Source organism: Punica granatum, chromosome 1 (genome assembly GCF_007655135.1).
Source record: "Punica granatum isolate Tunisia-2019 chromosome 1, ASM765513v2, whole genome shotgun sequence".
Taxonomy (NCBI): Eukaryota; Viridiplantae; Streptophyta; class Magnoliopsida; order Myrtales; family Lythraceae; genus Punica; species Punica granatum.
The window spans coordinates 17,821,630-17,848,081 of NC_045127.1; the positions used below are offsets into that span (position 1 = coordinate 17,821,630).

Consider the following 26,452-nt stretch of genomic DNA (forward strand, 5'->3'; position numbering starts at 1 on the left):
GAGGCTCTGTCAAATTATTGACCCAAAATCCCAAAATTAACCCTAGGTTCTCGTAATTAGTAGGATTTTCAAGAGCTTACTGGTCAATTTCGATGATTCCGAGCTCGACCGTCCGAAATTTGCCCGAACTCAGGTGAGAAGGGTGGTAAGCGCCTCTGTCCACAGCTGGAACCGAGTATTTAGCTCATATTTCGGTCGATTTGGGTTTTAATTATGTGTATATGTGTATATTAGACTATTTAGAGCCTAATTAGGATTAATCGAATAGCATCGTGCTTAATTAGGATCAAACTTGGCTAATTAACTTTGATTGTCTTTGGCAAAAGGCTAATTGCATGTTAATTGGACTCTATTTGGTATTAATTGAGTAGATTTGTGTGTAATTAGGTGTAGTTAGTTGTAATTAACTTGTATATGTGCTAATTAATTTCTAATCAGGTTAAATCGTGCTTAACTACTCATGATAGCATTCTGGTTGTGTGGTGAATTAATCCAATTTGGGGTCAATTGAGTCTAATTAGGCTTGAATCGTGTGTAATCGGGTCAATCATGACTTGGCTATGAGCAACTAGGCTCGAATTAGCTTAATTAGGCAAAATTAGCATGAAATTGGGCTTTCTAATTTTCTGTCATTATCTGTAAATTAGGCTTAGGAGAGCTAATTTGGCGATTTGTTGTTTGATTAGGCTTTAATTAGCTGTGATTAACTTCCTATTGTTTGAAATCTTGCTTAATTAGGTTCAATTAACTTTAATTAGCTCAAAATTGACCTCCTAAGCATGCTAGAAATTTTTTGCTGAATTGATCCGAGATTCAGTTGATTGATTTAGGGGTTGATTAGGATTTACTAGGCACTAATTGTGTTGAGTAGTTATCTTTCTTGTGTAATAAGGCCTAATTGTGGCCAATTCTTTCAATTTGTGTTGCAATTGATGTATGGAGCTTGCAAATGTATGAATAATGTCTAGGGCCGAGTGGATTAGAGTCCAGTTGAGTCCGACTTCACTTAATTAGATTCTAGTTAGGAGTAATTAGATCAATTTAGCTGAAATTGACTTAATTAGTGTTTCGGCCTTAGGAACTCCTTACTCTTCTCCTCCCATCCTCTACATGGTAACTTGGTAGAATACACATTACAAGTTGCTGCTGAATTCTATGCTACTCGAATGACTTCTCCATCTAAATCAAACACACTCATACAAGTCAGTTGGGAATTTCCCTCGGATGGCTTTTGCAAGCTTAACTTAGATGGTTGCTCCAAAGGTAACCCAAGATTAGCAGGTGCCGGAGGACTCATTCGAGACTTCTTAGGCAGATGGATTACGGGTTTCAGGATGAACTTGGGGTGCACTACTAGTCCTGTTGCAGAGCTTAAAGCCCTCAGACAAGGGCTACTTTTGGCTAGAGACTGCGGTATCAAAAACCTGGTTGTAGAACTAGATGCTAAGCTTGTTTTGAACTAGGTCTGGAGGAATTCTTCCAACACAATGCTTACTCATTTGATCAATGACTGTAGGAACCTATGTCAGTATTTCGACACCATCATTCCCAAACACACTTACCTTGAAGCAAACAGAAGTGCTGATCACCTCGCTACCCTCGGTGCGGAGCGTCCTGATTCACTTGTTTCCTTTTCTTATCCCCCTCCTTCCATTAGGCAACTCCTTTTTTAGGACACTATGGGGCTTTTGACCCCCCGTTAAGTAAGCGCTCTGCGCATGACTTGTCAGCACCCCATTTCGGTCCATCGGCTCCAGGGGGCAAAATCGTCATTTTTTCAATTTATTACATTTTCTAAAAAAAAAATAATTTAATTTAATTAATTAATTTAAATTAAATTATATATATATATGTATTATATAAAAAAAAATTTAAATCCCGGGCAGGCCGGGCAGGGGCCGGGCAGCGTTGACCGGCTGCCCGTGACCCGCCGGCCATTTAATTAAAAAAAAAAAAAGATTCGGGCAGACCGGGCAGCGCTCGCCGGCTACCCGCGATCCCCGCCGGCCCAGCAACCCCAAATCGTGATTTTCGCGATTTCCGCTAAATCGGCCGAAATCCTAACGGAAAAGAGGATGGAATTGAAATTAAATGGACAGAAAGTTAATTGGGAGGAACACGAACACGACCCAGTAAAAACAAACGAAAAATTGGCCCTCGATTTGGGCGAATTTGGAAGTCGAAGAGCTGGGAACTCTCGCCGGAAAACCGTGGCTTTTCCCCCGATTCCGACTGATTAAGCGCTGGTGAGGTCCCGATCGACCACGGCTGAAGGCCGGCGGTGTCCAGAGCTATCTCCCGCGTCCATTCTGGCCTTCATCGCAGCGGTCAGGGGCGAGAACCGCCGCCCAGAAGCCGTCGCCGCCGCTGCCCCCCGATCCCGACCGCCTTTGGTTAACGGGCCTCGGCCCAATTCGGTTTCTTTTGCAGGCCCAGCCCAAGCCCAGAAATTCGGCCCAACGCTCCGGTCCGGTCCAACAGCTCTTCCGGGCGGTTCTCCCTTCGAGCGGGCAGTCCGAACCGATCCGATCCGACCCGATTGTCCGGCGATTTTTTTTTTATTTTTACAGAGAAGCCCCTCAACTTTCCGAACTAGGTAAATTCTCGACTTAGTGGCATGATTAGGGCTCCTTTCCTGAATATTATTGCTTGCTTGATGGATATAATGTGAAATGAGTGTTCTTGGGTCGTGTGGGTGATCGGATTTGTCCCGAACTCGATTTTACGAACTTTCCATTTTGTCACATTTCAGTCCAGATGACTCATTTTATTTTTTTCAGATCTGCCCCGAACTCTAAAATTTATTTTCAACCAAGTCCTGATCATTTTACTATTTTCCAATCAGTCCTTGGATTTTTCAGAATTTCTCAAGCATCCCAAAGGACTTTCCAAGTTGTTTCAGTTTAGTCCCTGGGCCATTTTTCACCCTTTTCAGATCTGCCCCGAATTTCAAAATTTCTTTTCAATCAAGTCCCAGTCATTTTACTATTTTCCAATCAGTCCTGGAATTCCCATAATTTTTCAAGCATCCCAAGGAACTTTCCAAGTTGTTTCAGTTTAGTCCTGGGGTCATTTTCTTTATTTTCAGATCGATCCCGATTTTCAAATTCATTTCAAATAAGTCCTAGGACATTTTCAGTAATTTTTTTTCCGCAGTCCCCATTTCTTAGAATTTTCAAATCAGTCCCTAATTTCTTCAGAATTTTCAAATCAGTCCCCAAATTTTTTTGAATTTTCAAATCAGTCCCTGCTCTTTTAAAATCGTTCAAATCAGTCCCCTGGATATTTTCTAAAATATCCGACCCTTTCCTACTCGGATCACCCACCGACAATGTACGTGCCCCATTTAAATATTTCATTTTTGTAATTATGTGACCATGTCGGAAATTAGAGTTTATCAGGCGGTCAACTAATGGCTATCTCGACGGCTCAAAATCCGTAGACTAAAGCATTCGGTAAATTTCTAATTAACCCAAAAATTCTACATACGGGATAATCGAGACGTTAAATTTGGTTAAATTAAATCACTTGACTCTTTTAAGTGAATTGCACGAACCGATTAATAACCTGTAATCGTATCGACACTTCAAGAACTGTTAGTCATGCCCTTTTCAAAATTCACAATTTCAAAAGCACCGAGATACGTACAACGTAATCTTGATTTTCATGCACACACATATTTACCGATTCAAGGGCATGATTGCCGGTTCTTGTCCTGTCGTCACTCTAGTGTAGGTTTGTGTTTAGAACGGGATTAAAACATGGGTAAATGGATTAATCACAAACTCGGCATAATCAACATGGGCAAATAATCAAGTAGAGGGTTAGGTTTTGGGTTTTTAGGTGAAAATACTTTTAATCTGTAAAAGCCATATTGTTGCGATACAGAATAATCTAAAAATAACTCACACATTCGAGACTCGACTACAGACGTCATGTTTATCAGGTCCGTTTTAAATAATGTCGAATGCTACATACCCTATCCATCATCCCTTTGTTTGTTTTTAAGGTAGGATTTGTATGCTAAGATACCTCGGTTAATAATCAGTTAATTCACGTAAATTCGGTGATAACAAAACCCCATTGTTTGTTTATTTGAGCTTGCTTGTTACATCTTTTGCACTTGATTGTTATGCGGATCGAGTCCGATCTTTTAGGACTCGAATTACACTGGGTCCAACGCCTATAACCGTCGATCACGGGGTCCAATACCCCCCATACACCGAGTGCGCATTTAATTTGATTTTCGGTCTTTTCCAAAACTATACGGTGAGCATGAGTGAAATCATGGCCGAATGCGAACCGACCGGGATTTAGTCATTATAGCTTGCCTTTTACTTATTTGAGAGAACAATGTAAGGTTTTATATCATACATATATTCATGTAAAATCCCGGTCGGAGAGTGGGCGGTCAGAGTGTTTCTTCGAATTTACGGTGTCAAAACGCATAAGATGAGCGGAACTTAATTAAGCGATAATTAAATTAAAATGGCAAGCCTAGACAAGCTAGAGTGCCGAAAGGGCGTGTGGGATATAGGCCCACACGTAATAGAACACCCGAATTCGGAATTTTTGGTTCCGTACAGACCATTGCCTTAGCATCTTAGGTGTACCCCGTATTCCTAGACCCGGATAACTTGCCGGCCCTCGACCTTCGGGTCATAAAATGGCAAGTGGCGACTCCTTCTCACGTGCGTCCGTCGCGCGTCCCCGGGAAGGTGGACACTCCCAAGCCGCGTTGCATTTAGGCGCGCGCATGCGTGCCCCGACGAGACGAAATTCGGGTGCGCACATGACTGATTAAGTTTAATAAAGTTTCCCTTTTTCACCAATAAAAAAAAAAGTATTGGTCGGATTCGTATGTGTTTAATCGAGTCAAAATTGGTCAAACAGTGAAATTGACATGTTAACATGTAATTATCATGTATATTTGACTTAATGACACGGGCCTAAGGGTAATTAAATACTATTAGGGTGTCTTAGACTGTTAAGAATATCTTTGGGACCTTGAGAGTGGGTCATTAGGACCCTGGGCTAACCTAAACTGGATTAAAGTTAATCACTTGACTTAATTGGATTAATAATTTGATTTTTTGAGTGTAAATTGATAAAAAAAATGGATAATCATGTATATTGACATATACCATGGGGATTAAGGGTAATTAACCTACTAATTGAGTTTTAGGATCCAAATTAAAGGTCAAATTGGCCTTGAGGTGTTATGATCATTTTGTAGAATTTTGGGAATTAATCAGTTAACTCATTTAAATATATCATTGATAATAAATTGGAAAAAATCAAAAAACCATCAATAAAAACATGTAGAGATAGGAAATTAACTTAAAATTTTTCTAGGTTATGGGCCTTAGGCCAACTTTTCATCTTCGAACCTTAGGCCCATTTATAGGCCGACTCGGCCTATTTTGTGAATGATTGGCTTAAATGTATGGTCCATATATGTATGTTGGCCTGAATGTATGGCCCATTTATCTTTCTTGACCCGAACGTGTGGCCCATTATTCAAGAGTCAAATTGTATAACTGTATAACAACGTGTATCGTGTGGAGTCTGTAATTCATTCTTTAATTTCTTTGCACTTTCGCGAATATGGACTCGACCCTAGTATTAAACAGGTCGACTTTAATAATAAAAAGTGTTAGAATTATTAGGAGCTTAGAAGGGTATCGAAAGGGCTAGCTATTGGCTTACGGGCCTCTAATATCGTAATAAAGCCCCCAAACTCATTTCTCTAGTTAGAAAGACCTAGTCAAATTTAAATCCTTAGGCGGTTAGTATTCCGACCCTTAGGTGACTTATGTGGCTCATCGGCCAAATAAACAGTGTAGTGGCGACTCCAATCCCGATTGGATCTCGGGGCATGTGAACTAACAAAACACTCGAGTTGGTGGCGAAGGACTAAAATCACGCACGACAGATGGCTTTCCCCGTTGTAGTTCCATCAAATCGAATTTATATACCCCTTGACTTCCTTCTACCACAAGACCCATTCACAATTAATATGCCCCTTGCTACTAGGCTTATATCGTTGCCTCCATGGTGCTCGATCGCTTTCTTTTGCAACTCCTTCGAGTTCGATGATGCCTGGAAATCTTCCAAGGTGATGCTTGTCCTACCATAAAGCATGGTATCCATAAAACTCCCGTATGCCTCTGGGAGAGAGCATAACAATAATAAAGTCTGATCCTCATCTTCAATCTTGACCTAAGCCTTTGCGCGATCCATCACGATTTGATTAAAGAGGTCCATGTGATCACCTATAGAGGTCCCCTTCATTTTCAACTGGTACAATCGCTTCTTCAAGCACAACCTGCTCATCAGGGATTTCTACTGATATAGCGATTCCAACTTCGCCCGGACTTTCGGTATTGAGTCTTGATCGCATACCTCCCGTAAAACTTTACTCGACAAGCTCAATGGGATGGCGCTCAGAACCTTCGACATCACCGTCTTCCTCTGTTATGGTTACAGGGTTACAAGCAGCTTCCTCTCTCATTCTAGTGCTCCCTCAAGACCGTGTTGCCCTAACAAAAGCTTTCACTTTGATCTTCCAAGCCCGAAGTCGTTCGATCTATCAAACTTCTCCACCTCAAATTTTGCTCCTAACATCTTCACTCATTCCGAGACCTTTGCTTTAATACCAGTTTGTTGTGTAAGATGCCGAATTCAGGGGATTTAGAGCAAGAAGGAAGAACAATGAACACCGGGACATACGTAGTAGAACCCTTAAGGTGAAAGAAACATCAACGAACAAAACAGGAGATTACGACCACAAGATTACACTATTGTTTCCCAGCCCTCGTTATAAGACCTAACTCGAGAAGAGCCTCACAATCCTTTCAATTCTCACCATTATCCCACTCTATGAAACCCTAGAGATTCCAAGAGATTAAACTAGAGAATTTTCAAGAAAATTACCCGTGATTCTCACAGACCGTCTCTTATCGAAGACTCCCCCTCTCATATATATAGATACAAGAATATACCCATAAAATTCCAGAGTATCCCTAGAATATCTTATCTAAATTACATTCTAATATTACACAAAATCGCACCCAAAACGGAAACAAAAATCGTTGATCGACTTGCGTTGCTACAGCAAAAACCGCAAGTTGCTGCAGCAAATTTCACGGTTGCTGAGGGAAATCTCTTTTACTGAGAGCAACTCAGTTTCAACCCCTTATCCTTGTTTCGGTTGACTTCATCGTCATTTTTGGGTATTCGGGTTTTCCGTTTAATACAAGACATACCTCAACATAATTAATAAGGTAGTGAAATCTAATCTCTTATATATTTATGATTTTTTTTTATTTTTTTTATTTAAATTCTAACTTATTAGTTACCAATTTTTGATTGGTAATCAAGAGATTCTAAGTTTGATATTCATTGTAGACTAACTGTGCTCTTTTTATTAATTATTATGATTTTTATTTCATTGTAATAGGATCACGAGACTCTCTATGAAAATAATATATATATATATATATATATATATGTGTGTGTGTGTGTGTATTATATATATCTTACTGTGTGTGGATGGCAAACTCGCAGCACACACATTGACCAGCTTTACTTCCCCTCGCCAGTGACAAATCTGTAAATACGTTGGATACCTAGGGGCAGTCGTGAAAGCCCACATGCATATAAAGCCCGGCGCCCCCTACTTTCCATCTCGTAAGGCAAATCTTTTCTTTCTTTGCAGTTTACCCTGAAAATGGGAGGAGGGGTCACGGCTTGTTTTGCGGCGGTGCTGCTGCTGCTGTCGGCCACCAGCAGCTGCCTTGCCTCGGCGGCCTTCAAGGACGGTCGGCATCCATATCTCTAGCTATTTACGGTTCACATATCTTCCATATAATTTTACTATTTATGAGCATCATATGGCCGTTTCTTTCTCGAAATGTATACGTTTTCGTAGGCTCAGAGTTTATAGATATATATATAGACGACGTTGTGTTATTAGAACTCGAAACCAATTCCTAAAATGTATAATATATATTGATGGATTAAATATTTTTAAAGAAGCTCCAGGTACAGTCACTCGTTATGTTTTCCTTAGCAACGATAGCCTCTAAATATCATTACGTGCTTGTAGTCCCAATGATATAACGTCAAACAATATTTTGAAATGTAGATTTGTCAATGTCGGACTCTCTAGCGACGGTTAACTTCTTTGAGCTTCCTATTAATTAAATGAGGTCGACTTAATCTTACTTGTGGTTTTATTGGTAAGCAGCTGCTTTTGGCCAACTTTTTACAAATTCTAGGATCGATTTTCCTTTCTACGGTTAAGAAACGAATAATGGTATTAAGTATTAACATGGGATTTAATTCCTCTTTTATTATTATTAATAATAACATAAACGGACAATTAATTATGTCCCTATGGAGTCTGGATTGAGTACGATGTCTGCCCACAGCTGTTGGGAAGAGCAACTTTGATTTTGTCATGTTCCTAAGAACTAAGGGTGTGCACGGGTATCGGATATACCCGAAATCGATTGGAACCTACCCTGACTGGTAGTGTCCGAATAATTTGTATTGAAAATATAGTAGGTTCCGGATATTAAAATTAGGAACCTATAAAAATCGATTCCGATTTCGGTTCCTGCCTACAGGGTACCCGGAATTGGTTATTTATTAAAAAAATGGAGGAAAGAATAAAGTGATTATCTCTACTAATAAATCAGAACAGAGGCACTTTATTGTGTGAGATTATACTATGGATGTTCAATTTTATCGATGGATTGATGAGACATATTATTATTTCATTATTGTAGATTAATCTAAATTTTGTTGATATTCTATTTGGAGTGATTACTGATTATGTATGTGACATTTTCGATTTTATTTAGCGAGAGAAAAAAATTTACAGGTTCCAACAGGATATCCGGAACCTTTTGTATAATACAGGTTCCGGGTAAATTTCGGTTTCATGATTCAACAAGGTAGGGTCCGGTTTCAAAATTTTGAAATATCTCCCTTACAGGATAGGGTCCGGGTATTATGAAAAATATAGGGTATTTGGAACCGATCACTCCTATTAAGAACTGGACGTGCTTGGTTTAAGGCGGAGAATATAATATTATTGAAAATTTGATAAGTTAAATAATAATATGCAGATCAAGTGTGAACATCTTGATTAAACTATTATAAGATCGAGAGAATTTATTCAATTATAAGGATGTTTATAAACTTAAAGTAAGAAAAAAATATATATATATATATAAAAATTAATAAAAAACAAATAATTTCATTGTAAGAACCAAAGTTCGAAATCTCTAGGTTATAAGTAATGTGCACGTTGCCATATTGCATCTCTTTTAAGATTGGAAGAATTTTACTTAGATTATATGTGTAAAAAGTGATTATTGTAGTAACTGATGTATTATATAATTGTTTATGCAAATCGATTTATAATCATTCAATAATTAAAATTTTCATTACGAAAAACTCAGGTGGTAAGGGACAGTCATTGGAATCTGTGACAGTCATTTAAATCTTTTGTACGACAAGTGTTTGGGGTTTGTATTTGGGTGACTAAATTTTTAGTTACAGGAACAAATTCAACAAAATTTCTTGAAATAATCATAAGTTGGTGACTTAATAGTTTCAAATTTATGTTGTTTAGTAGTCCCACGATCTTAGCAAAAGTAGGGAACGATATGATTACCCTCACTGCTGTTTACTATTTTCTTTTTAAAAAAAAAAAACTTTGGAACAGAATGAGATAAGCATGTGAGACTGAAGTCCTCTTCTCTCTGATTGAGGTGGGGGGCCACTCATCAGATGGGCTTTGCAGGCAGGTGGCAGGCAACTCACGTGGATGATGACATTAATTTCCATAGTTTCATTACTTTCTTTTTTATTTCTATCGTGAAGTTATCTTTTTTGGTTTTGTTTGTGTTAGCAATATATTATCCTTTTCTTATTATGAATTTTGTTCCTTCCTTTGGCTTGTTTTTTTTTTATAATATCTTTACGTGTGTGTGGGTATATATATATATATATATGTACGTATGTTTATAGAAAGTTAGTCTATCCCTCAGATAGGTACTACTCATAAAGAAGAGCATTTAAATCGTCAGAATTTCGCTTTGGTCGAAACTATGTAAAGATACTTTAGGTGACATTCAAATTTCCTTCCTCAGGATTTGATATATATCACCGGTGCCACAATGGTTAAAGCTTCGATCGATTTTCTCAAAATTTTACGTTCCAGTTGCTTTCGCATAATTGCAATTCTGTTAAAGCAAGAATTCTGCGATGGATAATCATGTAAGAGGGAATACTCGACTTAGGGGAGCTTCATGTAAGCTGAGACTTGACTAATTCAAACCTCCAAATAGATAGACAGAGTTGGTATATCTTACTAGCGAAATCATCTGATACATAGAGTCATATTTCGCACTAGGCCTTGTTTGGCAAATGAGTTTTTTTTTAACTCTGCTCTACTATACTCCATTCAAATTATAAATAATTATATTTATTTGAGATTGTAATAATCGTGTTATTGAATTATGAAAAAAAGTGAAAAAAAAAGAGTAATGAATAATTGAGAGAAAATAATGATTGTGTTGTTGAATTGTGAAAAAAAAAAGAAAAGAATAGTTAATAGAAATTTAATATTAAAAATTGAATTGAATGGTAGTTAAGATAAAAAAAAATTAAAGAAAAAGAAAAAAAGTAATAATTATATTGTTGAATTAAAAATAAGTGGAGTTAAAGTGAGGTAGAGTAAAACAATTTTCATTTGACAAGCAAGTCCTCACATTATATTTGAAATCATACATCTTTGCATGATAATAATTTCAATGTTTGATAATAATTTCATGTTCTGATTATTTGTAAAGGTACATTATTATATCATAAAAAGGATACTAAGAAGTTTTATATTATGGTAGCTTCTCTTAATTATACGTATGTTGTGACTGACTGGTTATTGAAAATATGACCTAGGATTATTACCCAATGGCAACTTCGAACACGGACCGAAGCCATCTGACCTGAAGGGCACGGTCGTGGTTGGCGGCAAGCATGCCATCCCGCACTGGGAGATCTCAGGCTTCATAGAGTACATAAGGTCGGGACAGAAACAGGGTGACATGCTTCTAGTCGTCCCGGAAGGCGCATTTGCTTTAAGACTAGGGAATGAGGCATCCATAAAGCAGTGGCTTCGAGTGGTGAGGGGGATGTACTACTCGATCACATTCAGCGCGGCTCGCACATGTGCACAGGATGAGCGGCTGAACATATCGGTCGCACCTGACCAAGGTGTGATACCAATGCAGACATTGTATAGCAGCAGCGGGTGGGACTCATACGCATGGGCATTCCAGGCCGAATTCGAGGTGGCGGAGATCCTGATACACAATCCTGGGGTTGAGGAAGATCCGGCTTGTGGACCATTGATCGACTCGGTGGCCGTTAAGGCTCTGTATCCTCCTAGGGCAACCAACAGTAAGTTCCCATGGGTTTGCGATCTCTTTCGTGTATAGGAAGGCTGGATTTTGACTGGTTCCTCAAGGCGAACTAATCATTCCGATTTATGCAGAAAACCTGTTGAAGAATGGTGACTTTGAAGAAGGTCCCTACTTGTTCCCGAACACTTCATGGGGAGTCCTAATGCCACCAAACATCGAAGACGATCACTCCCCATTGCCGGGGTGGATGATTGAGTCCCTAAAAGCAGTCAAGTACATAGACTCCGCCCACTTCTCCGTTCCACAGGGTAAGAGAGCGGTCGAGCTGCTGGCAGGCAAGGAGAGCGCCATTGCCCAAATAGCACGAACCATCCCAGGCAAGACCTACGACCTGACATTTTCTGTAGGTGATGCGAGCAACTCGTGCGCGGGATCAATGATTGTCGAGGCATTCGCCGGGAGGGACACGCTCAAAGTGCCCTATGAGTCGAAGGGCAAGGGTGGGTTCAAGAGGGCTGTCCTCAGGTTCAAGGCTGTCTCGACCAGGACAAGGATCATGTTCTATAGCACTTTCTATACAATGAGGAGTGACGACTTCGCGTCTCTGTGCGGGCCCATCGTCGACGACGTGAAGCTTTTGAGCCTTAGGAACCCAAGAATGGCGTGACATGGTGGTATATGGAAAGACAAGAATGGTTGTTTTATGGGGAGTTGATATCACAAATGAGTTTGCAAAGAAATAAAAGCACAGAACGAAAAGTAGAAAGTAACACTAGAGGAGAAAATACAAACTGTAGTTGCTAGGTAGCTACTGTTAATTTGCTCACTTTGTGTTCGATGTGCAAAATAAAAAAAAAAACTCAAGTTTCGTTTATTAGAGATGCTGCGATAAAAGCATGTTGGGTTCTAATGAATTAAGAATCCAAAATATACATATATGTACATATTATACTAATAATAAAAGAAAATAAAATCCTGAGTTTTTGGAAAAGATGATCATGTTCTGATCTTGGCTTAGTGATGTATACAAGACCCCTCTGATCATTTTAACAGTCGAAACTCGATAGCATCTTAGCAATAACTTGCAATTCCAGCAAATAAGAGAGATTACAGAAAAGCAATGTTCAGTAGATATACGAGGCAATAATAGTGTTGTCCATTCTTGCTTCGTGTTGAATCGGATAAGCATTCCATTTTAGTCGCCAGATAAACACCTACCACAGTTGCAATGAAAGCCAAAGCCTTCAAACAAGATAGCTCGTCGAGCATCACGATCCAAACTCGCATCGATATAGCAGATTCTCAGCTCTTCCCCTGCCAGACCAGATAGTACAAGACCAAAGTATTTACCATGCTACGTTGATCTGTTGTTTAGAATCTTAGAATAACTGACAAGACCCAAAGAATCAAAGACTTCAAAAACAGGTGATAAATCAATACTTCTCCAAACCGATGAAAGAGTAAACATTTGACCACCTCTCTGAAGTTTGTCAACTGTCTCCAACAAGGCTCTCAAATCTTGTAAAACAACAATTGCTTTCTCTATAAAACATGTATGACCCTTCACTTCACCCCTCAGAGTAGAAGGAAAAAAAAAACACATCATTTAGATGCGGTGAGAAAGTCTCCTGCTCTCCACAACAAAAGAGCCTCGCAAGAGCATAAATCTACCAAGCGTCGAGTCTTTAAGCATGGTTAGTTAATCCATTTTTTCTTTAGAATGACATAACTGAAAGTTACCAATCTTTCCAGAACACTCCTTCCTAAACAAGGAAGTGCAGTATGAACCATAACAAATTGGGATATATTACCAGGGTCAATATCCCGAAGGGCCTTCAGTCTTGCAGATGCATTCTCTAACCATATTATATGGGCGTTAGGATCTGTCAAGGAAAGAATTAATTTATATAGTTTGCTGTTTACTCATTAGACAAACAGAAAGCACAGCCAAGATGAACTAAGGATCAGTAATCTGCCAACTTACACTGCCACTGTCATGGCCATGGCTTATGTATGTAGCTGAATAGTTCTAGAAGTTTAGTTTTAAAGCAGTTAGAGGAATTACAGAGGTGCAGTCTCTTTGTCTGAGGACATTTGATAGTTCAACAAGACCACAAGATGAAAAGGCATAGATATGTAATAAATTTTTGACATGGTTACATTTAATTCCTCTTAAAAGGAAAGACATCTCACCGCAGTCATGGTTGTAGAATGATGGCAACATGTAAACAGCGTTTCCCACAGAAGCTTCAGTTGCTACAGATGCTGCCGCTAATGAAAGAAGATCTTCATACGACCCTCCAGCCAATTCTACGCGAAATGCATTTATACGAATTCGTGCCAACAAGCCGATGTACCACTGCTTGTTCAGGACTATGACTGTCAAGGACTCGAGGCCAAATCAGTCTTACAAGATCCTAAAGGACGGAATGCAGGAAAGAATAGAGTTTTAAGCGAAAGAGCTCGTATGTAAATCGAGGATACATGCGATCTGCTCATCCCCTATATCAGCCTTAATGAAGGCATCCCTCAGCAAGTCAAATCCTCTTTCCATCTGGCGATTGTCACGTAAGCCCAAAAGGTCAAGTGAGAAAGTAAGATGACAACATAGGGGCTCCAGTTATCAATCATGTTTTCAACCATGAGCCGAGAGGATCACCTCTGAAATCATCCCAGAAGATAACGGAGCTGGCTGGAGTATGTCGAGACAGTCTGCAGATGCATTCCCAGATATAACCATGCAGGCAAGTCGTTTGACCAGGAGTGGGTACTTCAAACCCTGTGTGCTTCTCAGAGTGACAAAGTTATTATAAGGGTTTGCAATAGAAATCTGATACAAATCATTCAAGCTACCCTTTCATAATTGTGTTCGAACTGAAGGTCTGTACAAAATTAAAAGCCCTTTTACTATTGTGCTGAATCAGAGGAGAAATCATATTATCTAAAAGGATTAACAAGCTAGATGAATTCAAGGTAATCAAGCTATTCAGACGATCACGGCTGAACAGTGAATCAGACGTCAATGGAAGAAAATGAAGCAAGTAATAACCGAAACTTCCATACCGGCAATGCTCATCGTGAGCCAACCAGTCCGCTTTGGCCTCTACTTCATGAAAAGCCTAAGCCAACAAATAATCACAAGTTAACGCTCATCCCATAGTATTCAATTCAAGGGAAGCAGCATCCTTTCCTTGGTGAGGAGGCAAAACATCAAACAGTTTGCGTGCATTATTCACTCATAAACTCTCACCTCGGCTCAACATCAGCAGACAAAACAAAAGCATAAGAGGAGGAGCATGCACCTCAGCGTGTTCCATGCATTCGTCGCTGCAGTAGGACGCGGTCGGAGCAGCGGTAGCGTTAGGAAGCCTCCTCAGGCAGAAGTAGCAGACGGAGTGTAGCGTGGCCAGTGACGGATAGCACACGACGGGGCTGGCCGTGTGCATGAGATCACCGGACGCGATCCTCCGAGTGGCGAAGACGCCTCGGCCGGCCGAGTTGGTGAGAGCGACTCGGATGGGAGGCGGACCAGGGCGTTCCATATTGGTAGCGGTAGCAATCTCCGGGGAGCTTGAATCGGCAGAGACGGTGGAGGAGAATCGGAGGAGTGATGTGCTCCGACGAAGGATCGTCGGGTGGAGTCTCGAGGAGAAGCCACCGCCGTTACGAGCTAAACGAAGCATTCAGATTTAGTCCTCAGGCAGTCAACGCCAGAGCTCTTTGACTCTTTCCAGAAGAGTTTAAATGGTTCTTTTATTTTAGTCCGACACTGGTCAAGATTTGGAGCATGCCCATATCCAAGGTTTGGGTTATCTTCTCGCTCTGGGGCCAGGGGCCTCGCCGGAGGCCATCCACTCCCTCGACAAGGCCGTGGACCCAATTTATGATCTCCGACTACCTGGCCGAGGGCCTTGGTGGCTGCCGGCCCCTCAGATTGTTACAGAGAGGGGGTGGCCGGTCGGGGAGCCCGGCTCGATGTACTTCCTATGCTATAATTGTACAGGGGAAAAAAAATACAAAGAAAAGAAGAGAAAATATTAACTTTTTTTAATTTATCAAAAATGGTGAAATAACACTTTTTTTCTCTCTGCTTCAACTTTTGACAAAACGTGGATGTATGGCTCAGTAGTGGCTAAATTATTTTAGTCCTCAAAAGTGTTTCGCTAAATTTTAGCTATAAATAAATGTTTCGGGACTAAAGCGTTAATCTATTCTATTTTTTAGTTCCAAAAGTTATAAAATGGTTAAAGCATGATTAATCAAATAGTTTATGAAATGTTATGGTCTTATTGCAAATAATCAACGTGATATCATTGGAGAGAATTAATAAACACCAAAATGTAATTAATGATGACTGACAGATTAAGCAAGCGGGCTCTATTTCTTCCCCTGCTTGGCTTGGGAACATATTCTACGATCTACTCCGTATGATTTCGCAATCGAATTTTAAGATTTCAATTCTAATTTTAATTCTACTAACTACACAATAAAAATCAACTATTTAAAATCAAAAAGGTGAATCCCATACATGTACAATTCCATTATACTCAATTTAATTTTTAATATTAAATTCTCTCAACTATTCATTATTTTTTTACATTTTTTCTCATAATTCAACAATACAATCATTACAACCTAATTAAAATCACAACTCGACACAACTCTAAAACCAAACACACTTGCAACTTTGACCCAACAGATAAAACCAATATATAACTGGAATATATATCCGTATATACACATCATAACCGAAAAACAGGTATCTCAAAACTGCAACCTGAACTTCTCTCAGTCACAAGAGATCGAAACTGCTCTATGTTGGCAATAGGACTTCTTTCCATTATAAGCAGAAGCTACATCGCAATAGGAGAACAGAGTAACGACCTAATTCCATGATAAATAACTACCGCTCGGTGAATAGGTATTGGAGCAAAGGTGCAACCACTGTTACACTCAAACTATTACCCAACAAAGCATATCTGCAAGCAGCTAGGAAACGGCCAATTACGTGAAAGGGTATCCACAGCTATCTGTTCAGCTATAGCTTCACTTTTCTTTTTTTCCTCTCTCGTAAGAATCAAGAAAAGACGGCCATGACTTGGGATGCCAATTAAAGCTGCACCACTTATAATGTCATCAGGAATGCTGTCAGTGTTTAACCAAGAAGATGATTCTCTTGTTAAAAAGCAGAGAGAGGAAACGATGAAAAAGACCCAACCATGTCAAACAACATAAAAGAAAAGCCTGATAATTCCGGTAATAGATATGTACAGCAGTTCAAGCTGACCATTTATTTTTCAGTGGAAATACTGTTTTGCTTAACCAGTCTCGACATAATCCAGCTAAAAAAAACAGTCGCGACAAATCTACTGAAGCTACATCTGCTTTTTAGCTTTTCTGAGATGGTTGAGACAGAGCAAGCATACCTCTGTCTGAGGCTTACATGTGGTGGAAAGGATGCAAGTTTGCGACCTGATAGCCATCCAAATAAAGGGGGAAGATCAGATAGCAGGATAGTGGATTACAAGAAAAACAATGAAGATCAAGAGAATATGAGAAAAAAATCGAAAAATAATTCTTTATCTCTCTATGTGTGAAGTATCTGAGATGTTGCTTTTTCAACGGGAAAGCTTTGCCCTTCTTATCAGTCTGCATACGGACCATTTAAGAATTATGATGATCACCCATATCCATGTTATGGTAAATTACATCCATTTGGAAGTGCAACTGACAAAGACATTTCCTATGATTGGCATTTAAACACGGACAAGAGTTGACAAAAGCTATATAAGGTGGCTGCCATTAGTTGGAAAACATAGTAAGTAGTAGGGCAAGCGAGATGGCTTTAATGTTATGTTCGTTATTGCGCATTGATGACACACAAAGGAATCACAATATGAAACAGGACCATTACATGAGGTAGCAACTCCATTGCCTTTCAGTTCTATCATATCAAACCTTATCTTAGCAGGTATTAGGGTTCATGTCTCTCATAACTGCATAACTTAACATTACAGGCTACCTTGATTGCTGCCAATAGGGATCTTGTACCCTTCACATAATGATAATAACTTTTGATGAAACAACAGCAACACCGTGAGATATCTGAAACACACAAAAGAAGTTTTGTCATGACTAATAAATTTTGTGAGTGGACCTCAATTCTTCTCAAAGATAATAACTTTAGATGAATGAGAAGAAAAGCAGTTACCCATAGCACTTTTCCATCTCTCGATCAAGCTTAGAGGGACAAAATACTGGTCTTCAGGGCTGACACTACATCCACTTCTAGCATCATTCTCAGTGGGAGCATCAACTATTTCTGAAGAAACAATGCTCACATCTCGAAGGTTGAATTCTCCATTCTCAAAGTTGGTATCCTCATTAAATTCAAGAAACTGCTCTATTGGCAAACAAGAGTTGACATATTTGTCCTAGTTATCTCTTGGTTGTAAAGACTTGTCATTCAGTGGATCATCATCTTGTCTTACCAATGGATTCAAAGACCAAAGGAGCTCACTATTAAAGCAATCTCTGAAAGGATAAAGGCTTTCTTTTTGCCTGCAGGTGAGTCAAGAATTATTAAGTCAAAATAACACAAAAGGACAGGAATTTTAAATGAAGCAATACATATGAGCAGTTTTCACAATATGGATAATGCAAACAATGGAAATGTCAGAGAGAGAGAGAGAGAGAGTACCAAGCAAAAGTACCGTGGTCTGGCATATGGGACCCCAAATTGCAAGGGGCTCAAAATAAACTCTTGAGTGGCAAAACCAGTTGTAGTCAATATCTCAATCATTTTTTCATGAGTATCCGATGTCTGCGGAATGAATAAATAACAACATATGACATGAATAAATAAATAAAGAGTGACGAGCATATAAGTTTCTTGCATTAACTATCTTATAAGCAAAAACAAATAGACAAGAAACAAACCTCAAATCCAACAACATTTTCGACAAATAAAATAAGCGGAGGTTGCAACGCATCTAGTATAAGTTCAAAAATTTTGAGAAACGAAAAGGCCCGAGCATCACCAGAATACTTTTGCAAACCTAATCATAATATGAATGTGAAATCTTGGTCTAGCATCTCATAATTTTGTAGAAAAAGACAACCACTAACCTTGCCTAGTATAGGGCTGGCAAGGAGGAGAAAGAAGCCGTGCGTGTGCTCTGTAGTTATCAAGATCAGCAGCAGTAAGGCTTTGAATATTACCCTACACATGCAGATATTTGAAAGTAGATGAAACTGTGTAAGTTCCCAAAAATATTCATAACTGCAACACAAAACCCAAAGAGGCACAAGGCCACAATTTCAAGATAGAAACCAAACAATTTATCTTACATTTGTAAAACCAGAAATATTTATGAGTATAACATCTTTCAAATTTTCTTTTCAAGACTGGTCTTAAACTTAATACAACCTCACATATCAGCTTAAGTTAGAAAACAATTTGCTTCACTGATCTGCTAGCACCCACAAAAATTTAACTTTTGATCTGCAAGTTAAAATTTCAAGTGGTTGGGCATCACTTGCCTTCAAATACCGGAGGTTGGGGAATATCTATTACTTCCCTAAAAGCAGATTTTTTTGGGGCATTTCAATCTTTGGAAATGTTCCACCCGTTAATCATTTATTGTATTCGGGAATGCTTTGAGAACACACTTCCCGCTCGAGAAAAGAGAGAAATCATTAGAGGAATGCAATAAAGAACAATGCATTTCATTCAGTATGGTTAACTGTTGACGGTCGAGTTTCATTCTCCCCACGAAGTTGATTAGTCTGGTTCACCAAAAGTGCAGGGCATTTCTATGGAAGGGGTCGGACCAGGCTCAAAGAGGGGACTCAAAGGTTAGGTGGGAGGAAGTCTGTCTTCCCAAATGTGAAGGGGTCCCGGAATTAGAGATTTCACTATTTGGAATAAAGTTTGTGTGATAAGGAATGTTTGGACCTTGTTCTTAACTCGGGTTCTATCTAGGTGGCCTGGGTAAGGAAGTTTCTTATTAAAGGTAGGAACTTTTGGTTGGAAAAAAGTGCTGCAACTGAGGCCCTTAATAAGCCTTTTATTCGACACAGTGTGGGCACAGGGAGAGCATATAATATCTCTCGTAAAGCTTAGAGTGAAGTCCATTCCAAATATTGAATCTATGCTTCCGTATTCTCTGGATAAGTGTAATATGTACATTCTCTGATTGATTAATGAAATTTCCCGTCACTTATCCCAAAAAAAAAAAAACAATGCATTTTGCTTGGAAACTCCTACGGATCAGAATATCACACACACATACATATATATAGCACGAAAGACACGGGCTAAGCGAAAGAAAACCTGGAAAGGGCGATGGCCGAAGTTATGATCATAAACGTCATTCGTGGTGTCATTGATGTCGAACGCTTCAACAACTTGGGCGTCCACTCCCGCTTTAATCAGAGAATACCTCTAAAGCACAGAGAGGACAATAGAAGAGCGAACTTAATTTGAGGAAATCGGAGAAAGAGACGGTAAGGAATTGGAATTAGGGTTTCGGGAGATCAGTCGTTACCATCCCGCTGATGCCATTGTAGAACTCGAGGACTCTCGAATCCTCCATTGATGTCGGCTCTGCGGCCGCCGCTTAACTGCCGCTTCTCACGGAAACATTCCTATTGGCTTAGGCTTATACGTTTTTGGCAAACAATTTTTTTAAGAAAGTCACCTTTTAGTCCCCAATCTTACTTTCCTTTTCATTTTCACCCTAAACCTCTATTGTGTTCAACATTATTATTGTTCATTCTTGCAAGGCTTGTTCTCTTTACTTCTTTTTTTTTTTTTAACAATTACATTACATAGGGAGACTTGTAGGTCTAATATAATGAAATAAAAATCATAATGGCTAATAAAGGAGAATAGGAGGTCCCCTACAACTATCGAACCTAGAATCTCCTAGTTATCAAACAAATGTGTGTGCCACTACGCTACATACTCTTTGATTATGCCGTTTATTTTCACATCCATATGTAAGATTTAGCGTTTTCTTTAAATGACATTGATTTTCAAAACTTGAAAAAAAGAGTAATAAAATTGGTTACAAGCACAAGGAAGAGTTGGAAAGGGAGATAGGGGTATGGACATTGGCTGGCAGCCGACTGCACCACCTCGCTAATGTCCTTTGAGGTGGCCAGCGGCCTCAAAAAGGGGTTGGTGGATGCCAGCAACTAAAGGTATGCATGGATACCGAGTATATTTGGAACTAGTTGGAACCTACCCGTTAGAATAGGATTCAGATAACTTCAATTGCAAATAGGGTAGGGTCCGAGTAGTGATTTAAGCAACCAATGAAAAGAGGTTTCAATTTCAGTTTCAACATACAAGGTACCCATAGAACCGATACTCGGGACCTATATTTTTTTTAAAAAAATTATTTTATATTTACATAATCATCTATGTGCGATATAATAGCTACAAAATCCTAAGGAAAGCTTATTTGTTTTGTCTACTAAGAAGAGCTACATCATTCTTATTTTGCTAAATAACTATATAATCTTTTAGTTGCGCATTTGGTTTGTCTATTATATAATCCTTAGGAGAGCTACATAATCCTTTAGTTTTGTGGATGTATGTGATTCGATTACTCTATATCGATATTTATTTGTTTTACATGAATTATGAATGAGATCTTTTCGATTTTATTTATTTATTTCATTTATTGAGTTTGAAGAGGAAAAAAAAAGGTTACATGTTCCAATAGGATATCCGAAACCTGTAGTATAATTCAAGTTCTGGATAGGTTCCGGTTCTAGGTTCCAACATGGTAGAGTCCGATTCCAAAATCTTGGAATCTACACCCTAAAGGTATGGTCTGAGTATCGTGAAAAAAAAAGGTACTCGAACCCGTACACCCCTACTAGCAACACATGAATCTCGACCGATTTAGAAGTGGAGGAGTTTGCCAGCAGCCACCGCCCCCTAGGAGATATTGGAGTCCTCTAAGGTGGCCGACGACTTTAGATGGTGGGTGGGGCTACAGCGATGCCCCATCTACTTCGAATTGAACACAAAGATTGACAATGAAGAGGGGGTAAGGACTCGGCCAGCTAACACCACCCCCCATCTAAAGTCACTAGCAAGCTTAGTGGTCGAGACAGTAAGCTCGACTCTACCATGTTTGGGAAACATTTGGCGAGGGGAGGGAAATGGAAGGAAATAGTTTCCGTTTTTGGATATGAATAATCATAGAGGGTAAGGAAAGAGAAGGAAAAATCATTTTAGTTAATTGACTATTATACCCTTTATTGTGTATTACTTGAATTACTATGGGATATTACTTGAATTACTATGGGACAAAAACATAATAAATTCTGCCTTCTCCTAAATCCGAGACAACAAAATACAATGTCATTATATTTCTTTATTTTGATTACATAATAAATTTCAAAGTTTTTATTACGTAAACATAAAAATAATTAAGTTAATAAATAACAAAATAATCTTATCCTATAATTAAAATTATATGATTGCCCTAACTTTTTCACCGTGATTTAACTAAACATGTTCATAATATACGATTATATAAAAAGTCAAAACAATTAAAATTACATAAATATCAATTAAAAACTCAACTTTATCACAGTAATATATATCATATATAATCATTGTCCAAATATGCCACCAATATACAGCATTCATAATTCTCATAATTTTCATAAAACAACATTGAGGACAAATATGTATCCCTCAACGTTCATCTCTATCACAAGTCCTCATAGCTCCAAAACACAAAACCACACCGTCGACAAAAATATATTCCCAAATGACTTGTTTCAAGTTAGTACAGCTCATATAGCTGGACAACCTTGTTTCCGATCGCAAAAATATATCATACCATCACCGAAAAGTATATGCCCAAAATATAAAGCTCACATAATTCAAGACATGGCGGGGATTGACCAAATACTAACTTCATTACCATGTCTTTACGCTTCCACATTGGACAACTTGGCACGGCCCTTAACTTCTCCGAGCTCTCCATGAGATAAAGATAAGCGGTCAAAAATGTCTGATGTGGGTGCAATTCCCAAGTCCTCAAGAAGGTACCAAACTTCATCCTCTTTCATTGGATGTCGTTCAATAGCTCCTGCGAGGTCTGCAAAGAAAGCATTTCCATCTCTTAATGCCTCATTTCCATCTCTCATAACCTCCACCTTGTGGTTCTCTTCCTTTTTTCTCTTACCTTTTCTAACTTTTGAATCCGACGCATCTTGCGGAGCATGAGAATGTCCCTCTTGTTGTTCCCCTTGTTCCCCATTATTAGCTTCAAAATTCTCACATTTTTTCAAGGATACTTCATTCTGATCAACCATCCGATCGGTGCTATCAATAGTATCCATTAACTCCTCATTAGTTGTACGTAGAGGCTTGCCGTTTTTTGAATTCTTTTGTGGCCTTGGAGCGGTCTCTAGTAGAATGTCCCCCTTGTTGTTCCCCTGGTTCCCCATTATTAGCTTCAAAATTCTCACAATTTTCCAAGGATACTTCATTCTGATCAACCATCCGATCAGTGCTATAAATAGTATCCATTAACTCCTCATTAGTTGTATGTAGAGGCTTGCCGTTTTTTCAATTCTTTTGCGATCTCAGAGTGATCTGTACTAGCTCTATCATTGCCATAGAGAATCTACATCTTATCATAGTTAGCAATCGGTTTGGTCCTCTGCTCTTTCGCTTGCGGATGAGCCTGCAAAACATTGAAGAAAGCTAATATTAAGATTTTCATATTGACTTATAACAATCGAAGAAATATCAATTAGAAAAAAAATAAATAAGTCAAACAAACCTTAATCAATTTCTCCAACACCTCAGGTTCAGCAATCCACATCTTGGTAATCGGATCCCAAGCAAATCCGCTTAATCCCTTTCGGAAGAAATCATAACATTTGGCAAAGTCTGCCTTCAAAGTCTTCAACGATTTTTGACCTTCTCCTTATCTATGGTTATTTCCAATTTTTTATTTACCTCAGTCACTATATTTTCATATGCAGTTAATGTGAAATTCCCTGTGAGAAGTCCAAACCAAGTTCTCTTCTTTTGTTGCATTACCAACTTCGTTCTTTTTTTGTCTCGGCATGACAGCACTACACATTCAAGAAGGTAAATGCAAAGCAGATCATGCATTCCCTGTTTATTTCTAACGTAAAATGATGCACAAATTTTTTTTTCCACATAAGGCTTTGAATTATATGGAAGCTACTATTTCTGCGGAAATTTCCCAAATTACGAACACTTCTCATGTTGATAACACAATCAGTGGCCAAAAGAAGAAGTATTTTACAACCAAGCTTGAGAACAATTTCGAATAAGAAAAAAAACGCTCACTGATTCCTACCTGGAGAAACGAATCAATAACAGGATTTTCTCGGAAAAGAAGGAATATTTGCAAGCGGGAAAACGTTTTAAAGCATAGCAGAGTCATATATGGGGTGGTCTCAGTCAAGGATAGATCAAGACGGAGATGTAAATGAAGCTGAAAACCAAATTTAATACTAAACGAGCTGAGCAGTGAGGAGTCACTTTCACAGGTGCAACAAAGAAAAATGAGCATAACTTCTATGTCTTATGGGACATTTTCCAATATCAAAGCAGGAAGAGAAACACAACAAGCAATAGCAAAAATCAAAGGCACAACATTTCTGCTGACGTGTGCCTTGATGCAGATGAAACATGAAAACAAGGAAATTAGCACAAGCAGGAAATAGGATTAATGAACAAACCATAGACGCTTTTGTCTCTGTCTGCTCTTATCATGTTCAAGTTAATAGCAGGCACACTGCAAAAAAGATCCACATTTTAAACATATGATTCTTTAGAGCACTTAGCTAATATATAAAACCATAACAAAGTATCATGTCCTTCTATGCAATGCACAGATAGGTCCATCTTCCCATCGAAAAGGTGTTGTGGATCTAACGTAGCTCAGCTGGTACGATTGTTATCTAACTAGTCACATGGTAGCACCATACTGAAGAAACATAATAATTCATGTACTGATCGATATGCTGAATTACATCAAGAGTGAACATGAATACAAAAATGCTCAAATCATAAAAGCGTGCAGCATCAAATAACTACCAGCAATGATGTAAGCACCTCGTTACAGCTCGAGCTAGGCCTGCTATTCAGGGAGCACATCGAATCAGAGAACAGATAAAAGCACCTGGGGATCGCACATTAGAAGACGGACTTTCGAGATAAAACAGAAAAGTCCTCGAGTGCTGAGTACTTAATTTCAACCTTCAGTACATATTTTTAAAACAATAAGGGTTAATTGGTAAGATTTTATTCTTCAAAGGAGTGTGTATAAAACGAATTGTGAAACGTTGCGCCCACCCTTTGGAGACTTTGTTTTTAAACCCCAATTGCTCGTATTTTTAACAAAAGGGCATATTAAATATTCTTCTATTAAAATCATTTGATTCGTATAATTTATTCAGTAAGACAAGGGTTCAAGATGGAGAAATTGATATTATTACGTAACGAAAAATATTCATGTCAAGTGCTTTCCAGTTAAAGAGAGTTTTCTAGACCTGAGGATATTTTTCGATAATTTTTCTCCGTTCAAATATGCTTTAAAATCCTGAAAAGGGTGACAACGAAGTTTTTTGACAAGTTTGAGGGCAAACATGCTATTATTCATGACAAAACCAATTCAACTCGAAGTAGTACTTCCACCAACATGTGAAATTTATCTTGGGACCAGCACCTAGGGACCAACTGGCACTTGTCTGAAATCTAAAAATTTAAAAGGAAATTCCTTGTTTTCGCCCCTAAGCTTTCGTTATTTGCAAAACGGTCGCCAACTCCCCTTTGCCTATAAATAAAGAGTTATTTGCTGAAGAAAGCACTTTTGGCTGACTTCATGTTGAGGTTCTACCTTAATAACCCTAAATTCCTCTAATCCCACCATAGTTCATATAAAAGAGTAGGATTTCTTGAAGAGCTTAGCCCCAATTCCGATCGTTCCAAGCTCGGTGATCCAAAACGTGACCGAACTAAGGTAGGAAAAGCATCCCATGCCTCTTGTCAGAACTGAAATCGAGCTCTCTAGCTCGTATTTTGGTCAACATGTATATATTTCTTACATTTGTGTATAAAATTAGACTAATAGATTGCTAGTTTGTGTATTACAGCCTAATTATGATTAATCATGTAGTATCATTGTCGCGTGGGCGAGGTTTTTAGACCTCCACCGCCGATTTCAAAGTGTTTTGTTAGTATACGTGGCTTGGGACCCAATTCGGAATCGGAGTTGCCACTACACCATTTAATTTGGCCGATGAGCCAGCTGAAGTCACCTTCAAGGTCAAGATAGTAACCGTCTAAGGATTTAAGTTTGACTTAGTCTTTCTAACTAGAGAAATGAGTTTGAAGGCTTTGTTACGAGATTAGAGACTCGCAAGCCAATAACTAGCCCTTTCGACATCCTCTTGGGCTCCTAATAATTCTAAAACTTTTTATTTGTTAAAATCGAGTTATTTAATCCTAGGATCCGGTCTACATTCGCAAATGTGCAAGAAAATTAAAGAATGAATTATAGACTCAGCACGGTATACGTGCTCATGCAATTATACAGTCCGACTCAAAATGGGTCACACATTATCGGGCCAAGAAAGAATGAAAATGGTCATACCTTCAGGCCGATTATATATGGACCATACATTCAGGCCAACATTCACATAACGGACCAAACGAGCCTGGAAATGGGCCTAAGGCCCAAAATAGAAATTTGGGCCTAGGGCCCCTAACCTAGGAAAATTCTAAATTAATTTCCCATGTCTACTTATTTTATTCACGGTTTCCCGATTTTTATTTTACATGGCCATGTTTACGTGAATTAGCCGATTAATCCCCAAAATTCTACAAATGAGTGATCATAATACCTCAAGGTCAATTTGACCTTCACTTAAATACTAGGACTCCATTAATGGGTTGATTACCCTTAATCCCTGTGGCACATGTCGATATACATGATTAT

At 38.8% G+C, this 26,452-nt stretch overlaps 3 protein-coding genes across 3 annotated transcripts; 1 reads left to right on the forward strand and 2 right to left on the reverse strand.

The window, feature by feature from the left end:
- The first annotated feature begins 7,593 nt into the window (after positions 1–7,593).
- On the forward strand, positions 7,594–12,312 carry LOC116205739. The gene is made up of 3 exons (XM_031538394.1): positions 7,594–7,823; positions 10,975–11,475; positions 11,570–12,312. The coding sequence occupies exons 1-3, from the start codon at positions 7,733–7,735 to the stop codon at positions 12,103–12,105; spliced, it is 1,128 nt and encodes a 375-aa protein (XP_031394254.1). The 5' UTR covers positions 7,594–7,732; the 3' UTR covers positions 12,106–12,312.
- Positions 12,313–12,352: 40 nt separating this feature from the next.
- LOC116205751 (histone-lysine N-methyltransferase ATXR4) lies at positions 12,353–18,261 on the reverse strand. Its single transcript, XM_031538405.1, has 11 exons — positions 18,152–18,261; positions 17,650–17,999; positions 17,461–17,543; positions 16,865–16,910; positions 14,741–15,427; positions 14,502–14,557; positions 14,098–14,224; positions 13,923–13,992; positions 13,632–13,811; positions 13,250–13,321; positions 12,353–12,752 (listed from the first exon to the last, which is right to left on the reverse strand). The coding sequence occupies exons 5-11, from the start codon at positions 15,119–15,121 to the stop codon at positions 12,634–12,636; spliced, it is 1,005 nt and encodes a 334-aa protein (XP_031394265.1). The 5' UTR covers positions 15,122–15,427; positions 16,865–16,910; positions 17,461–17,543; positions 17,650–17,999; positions 18,152–18,261; the 3' UTR covers positions 12,353–12,633.
- Positions 18,138–20,082, reverse strand: LOC116205758 (tRNA (cytosine(38)-C(5))-methyltransferase 2-like). Its single transcript, XM_031538416.1, has 4 exons — positions 19,988–20,082; positions 19,774–19,884; positions 18,567–18,660; positions 18,138–18,261 (listed from the first exon to the last, which is right to left on the reverse strand). The coding sequence occupies exons 1-4, from the start codon at positions 20,033–20,035 to the stop codon at positions 18,245–18,247; spliced, it is 270 nt and encodes an 89-aa protein (XP_031394276.1). The 5' UTR covers positions 20,036–20,082; the 3' UTR covers positions 18,138–18,244.
- Between the last annotated feature and the right edge of the window lie 6,370 nt (positions 20,083–26,452).

Bases quoted from the DNA above. Each gene is read 5' to 3' on its own strand.
- LOC116205758 (XM_031538416.1), bottom strand. From the start codon at position 20,035: ATGGAGGATTCGAGAGTCCTCGAGTTCTACAATGGCATCAGCGGGATG. The intron at 19,885-19,987 runs GTAACGACTGAT...TCTGTGCTTTAG, and splicing joins ACAATGGCATCAGCGGGATG to AGGTATTCTCTGATTAAAGC. The intron at 18,661-19,773 runs GTTTTCTTTCGC...CTGCATGTGTAG, and splicing joins TCGGCCATCGCCCTTTCCAG to GGTAATATTCAAAGCCTTAC.
- LOC116205739 (XM_031538394.1), top strand. From the start codon at position 7,733: ATGGGAGGAGGGGTCACGGCTTGTTTTGCGGCGGTGCTGCTGCTGCTG. The intron at 7,824-10,974 runs GTCGGCATCCAT...AATATGACCTAG, and splicing joins CTCGGCGGCCTTCAAGGACG to GATTATTACCCAATGGCAAC. The intron at 11,476-11,569 runs GTAAGTTCCCAT...CGATTTATGCAG, and splicing joins TCCTCCTAGGGCAACCAACA to AAAACCTGTTGAAGAATGGT.
- LOC116205751 (XM_031538405.1), bottom strand. From the start codon at position 15,121: ATGCTTCGTTTAGCTCGTAACGGCGGTGGCTTCTCCTCGAGACTCCAC. The intron at 14,225-14,501 runs GTATGGAAGTTT...CACTCTGAGAAG, and splicing joins GCTCACGATGAGCATTGCCG to CACACAGGGTTTGAAGTACC. The intron at 13,322-13,631 runs GTGAGATGTCTT...TTTCCTTGACAG, and splicing joins ATTCTACAACCATGACTGCG to ATCCTAACGCCCATATAATA.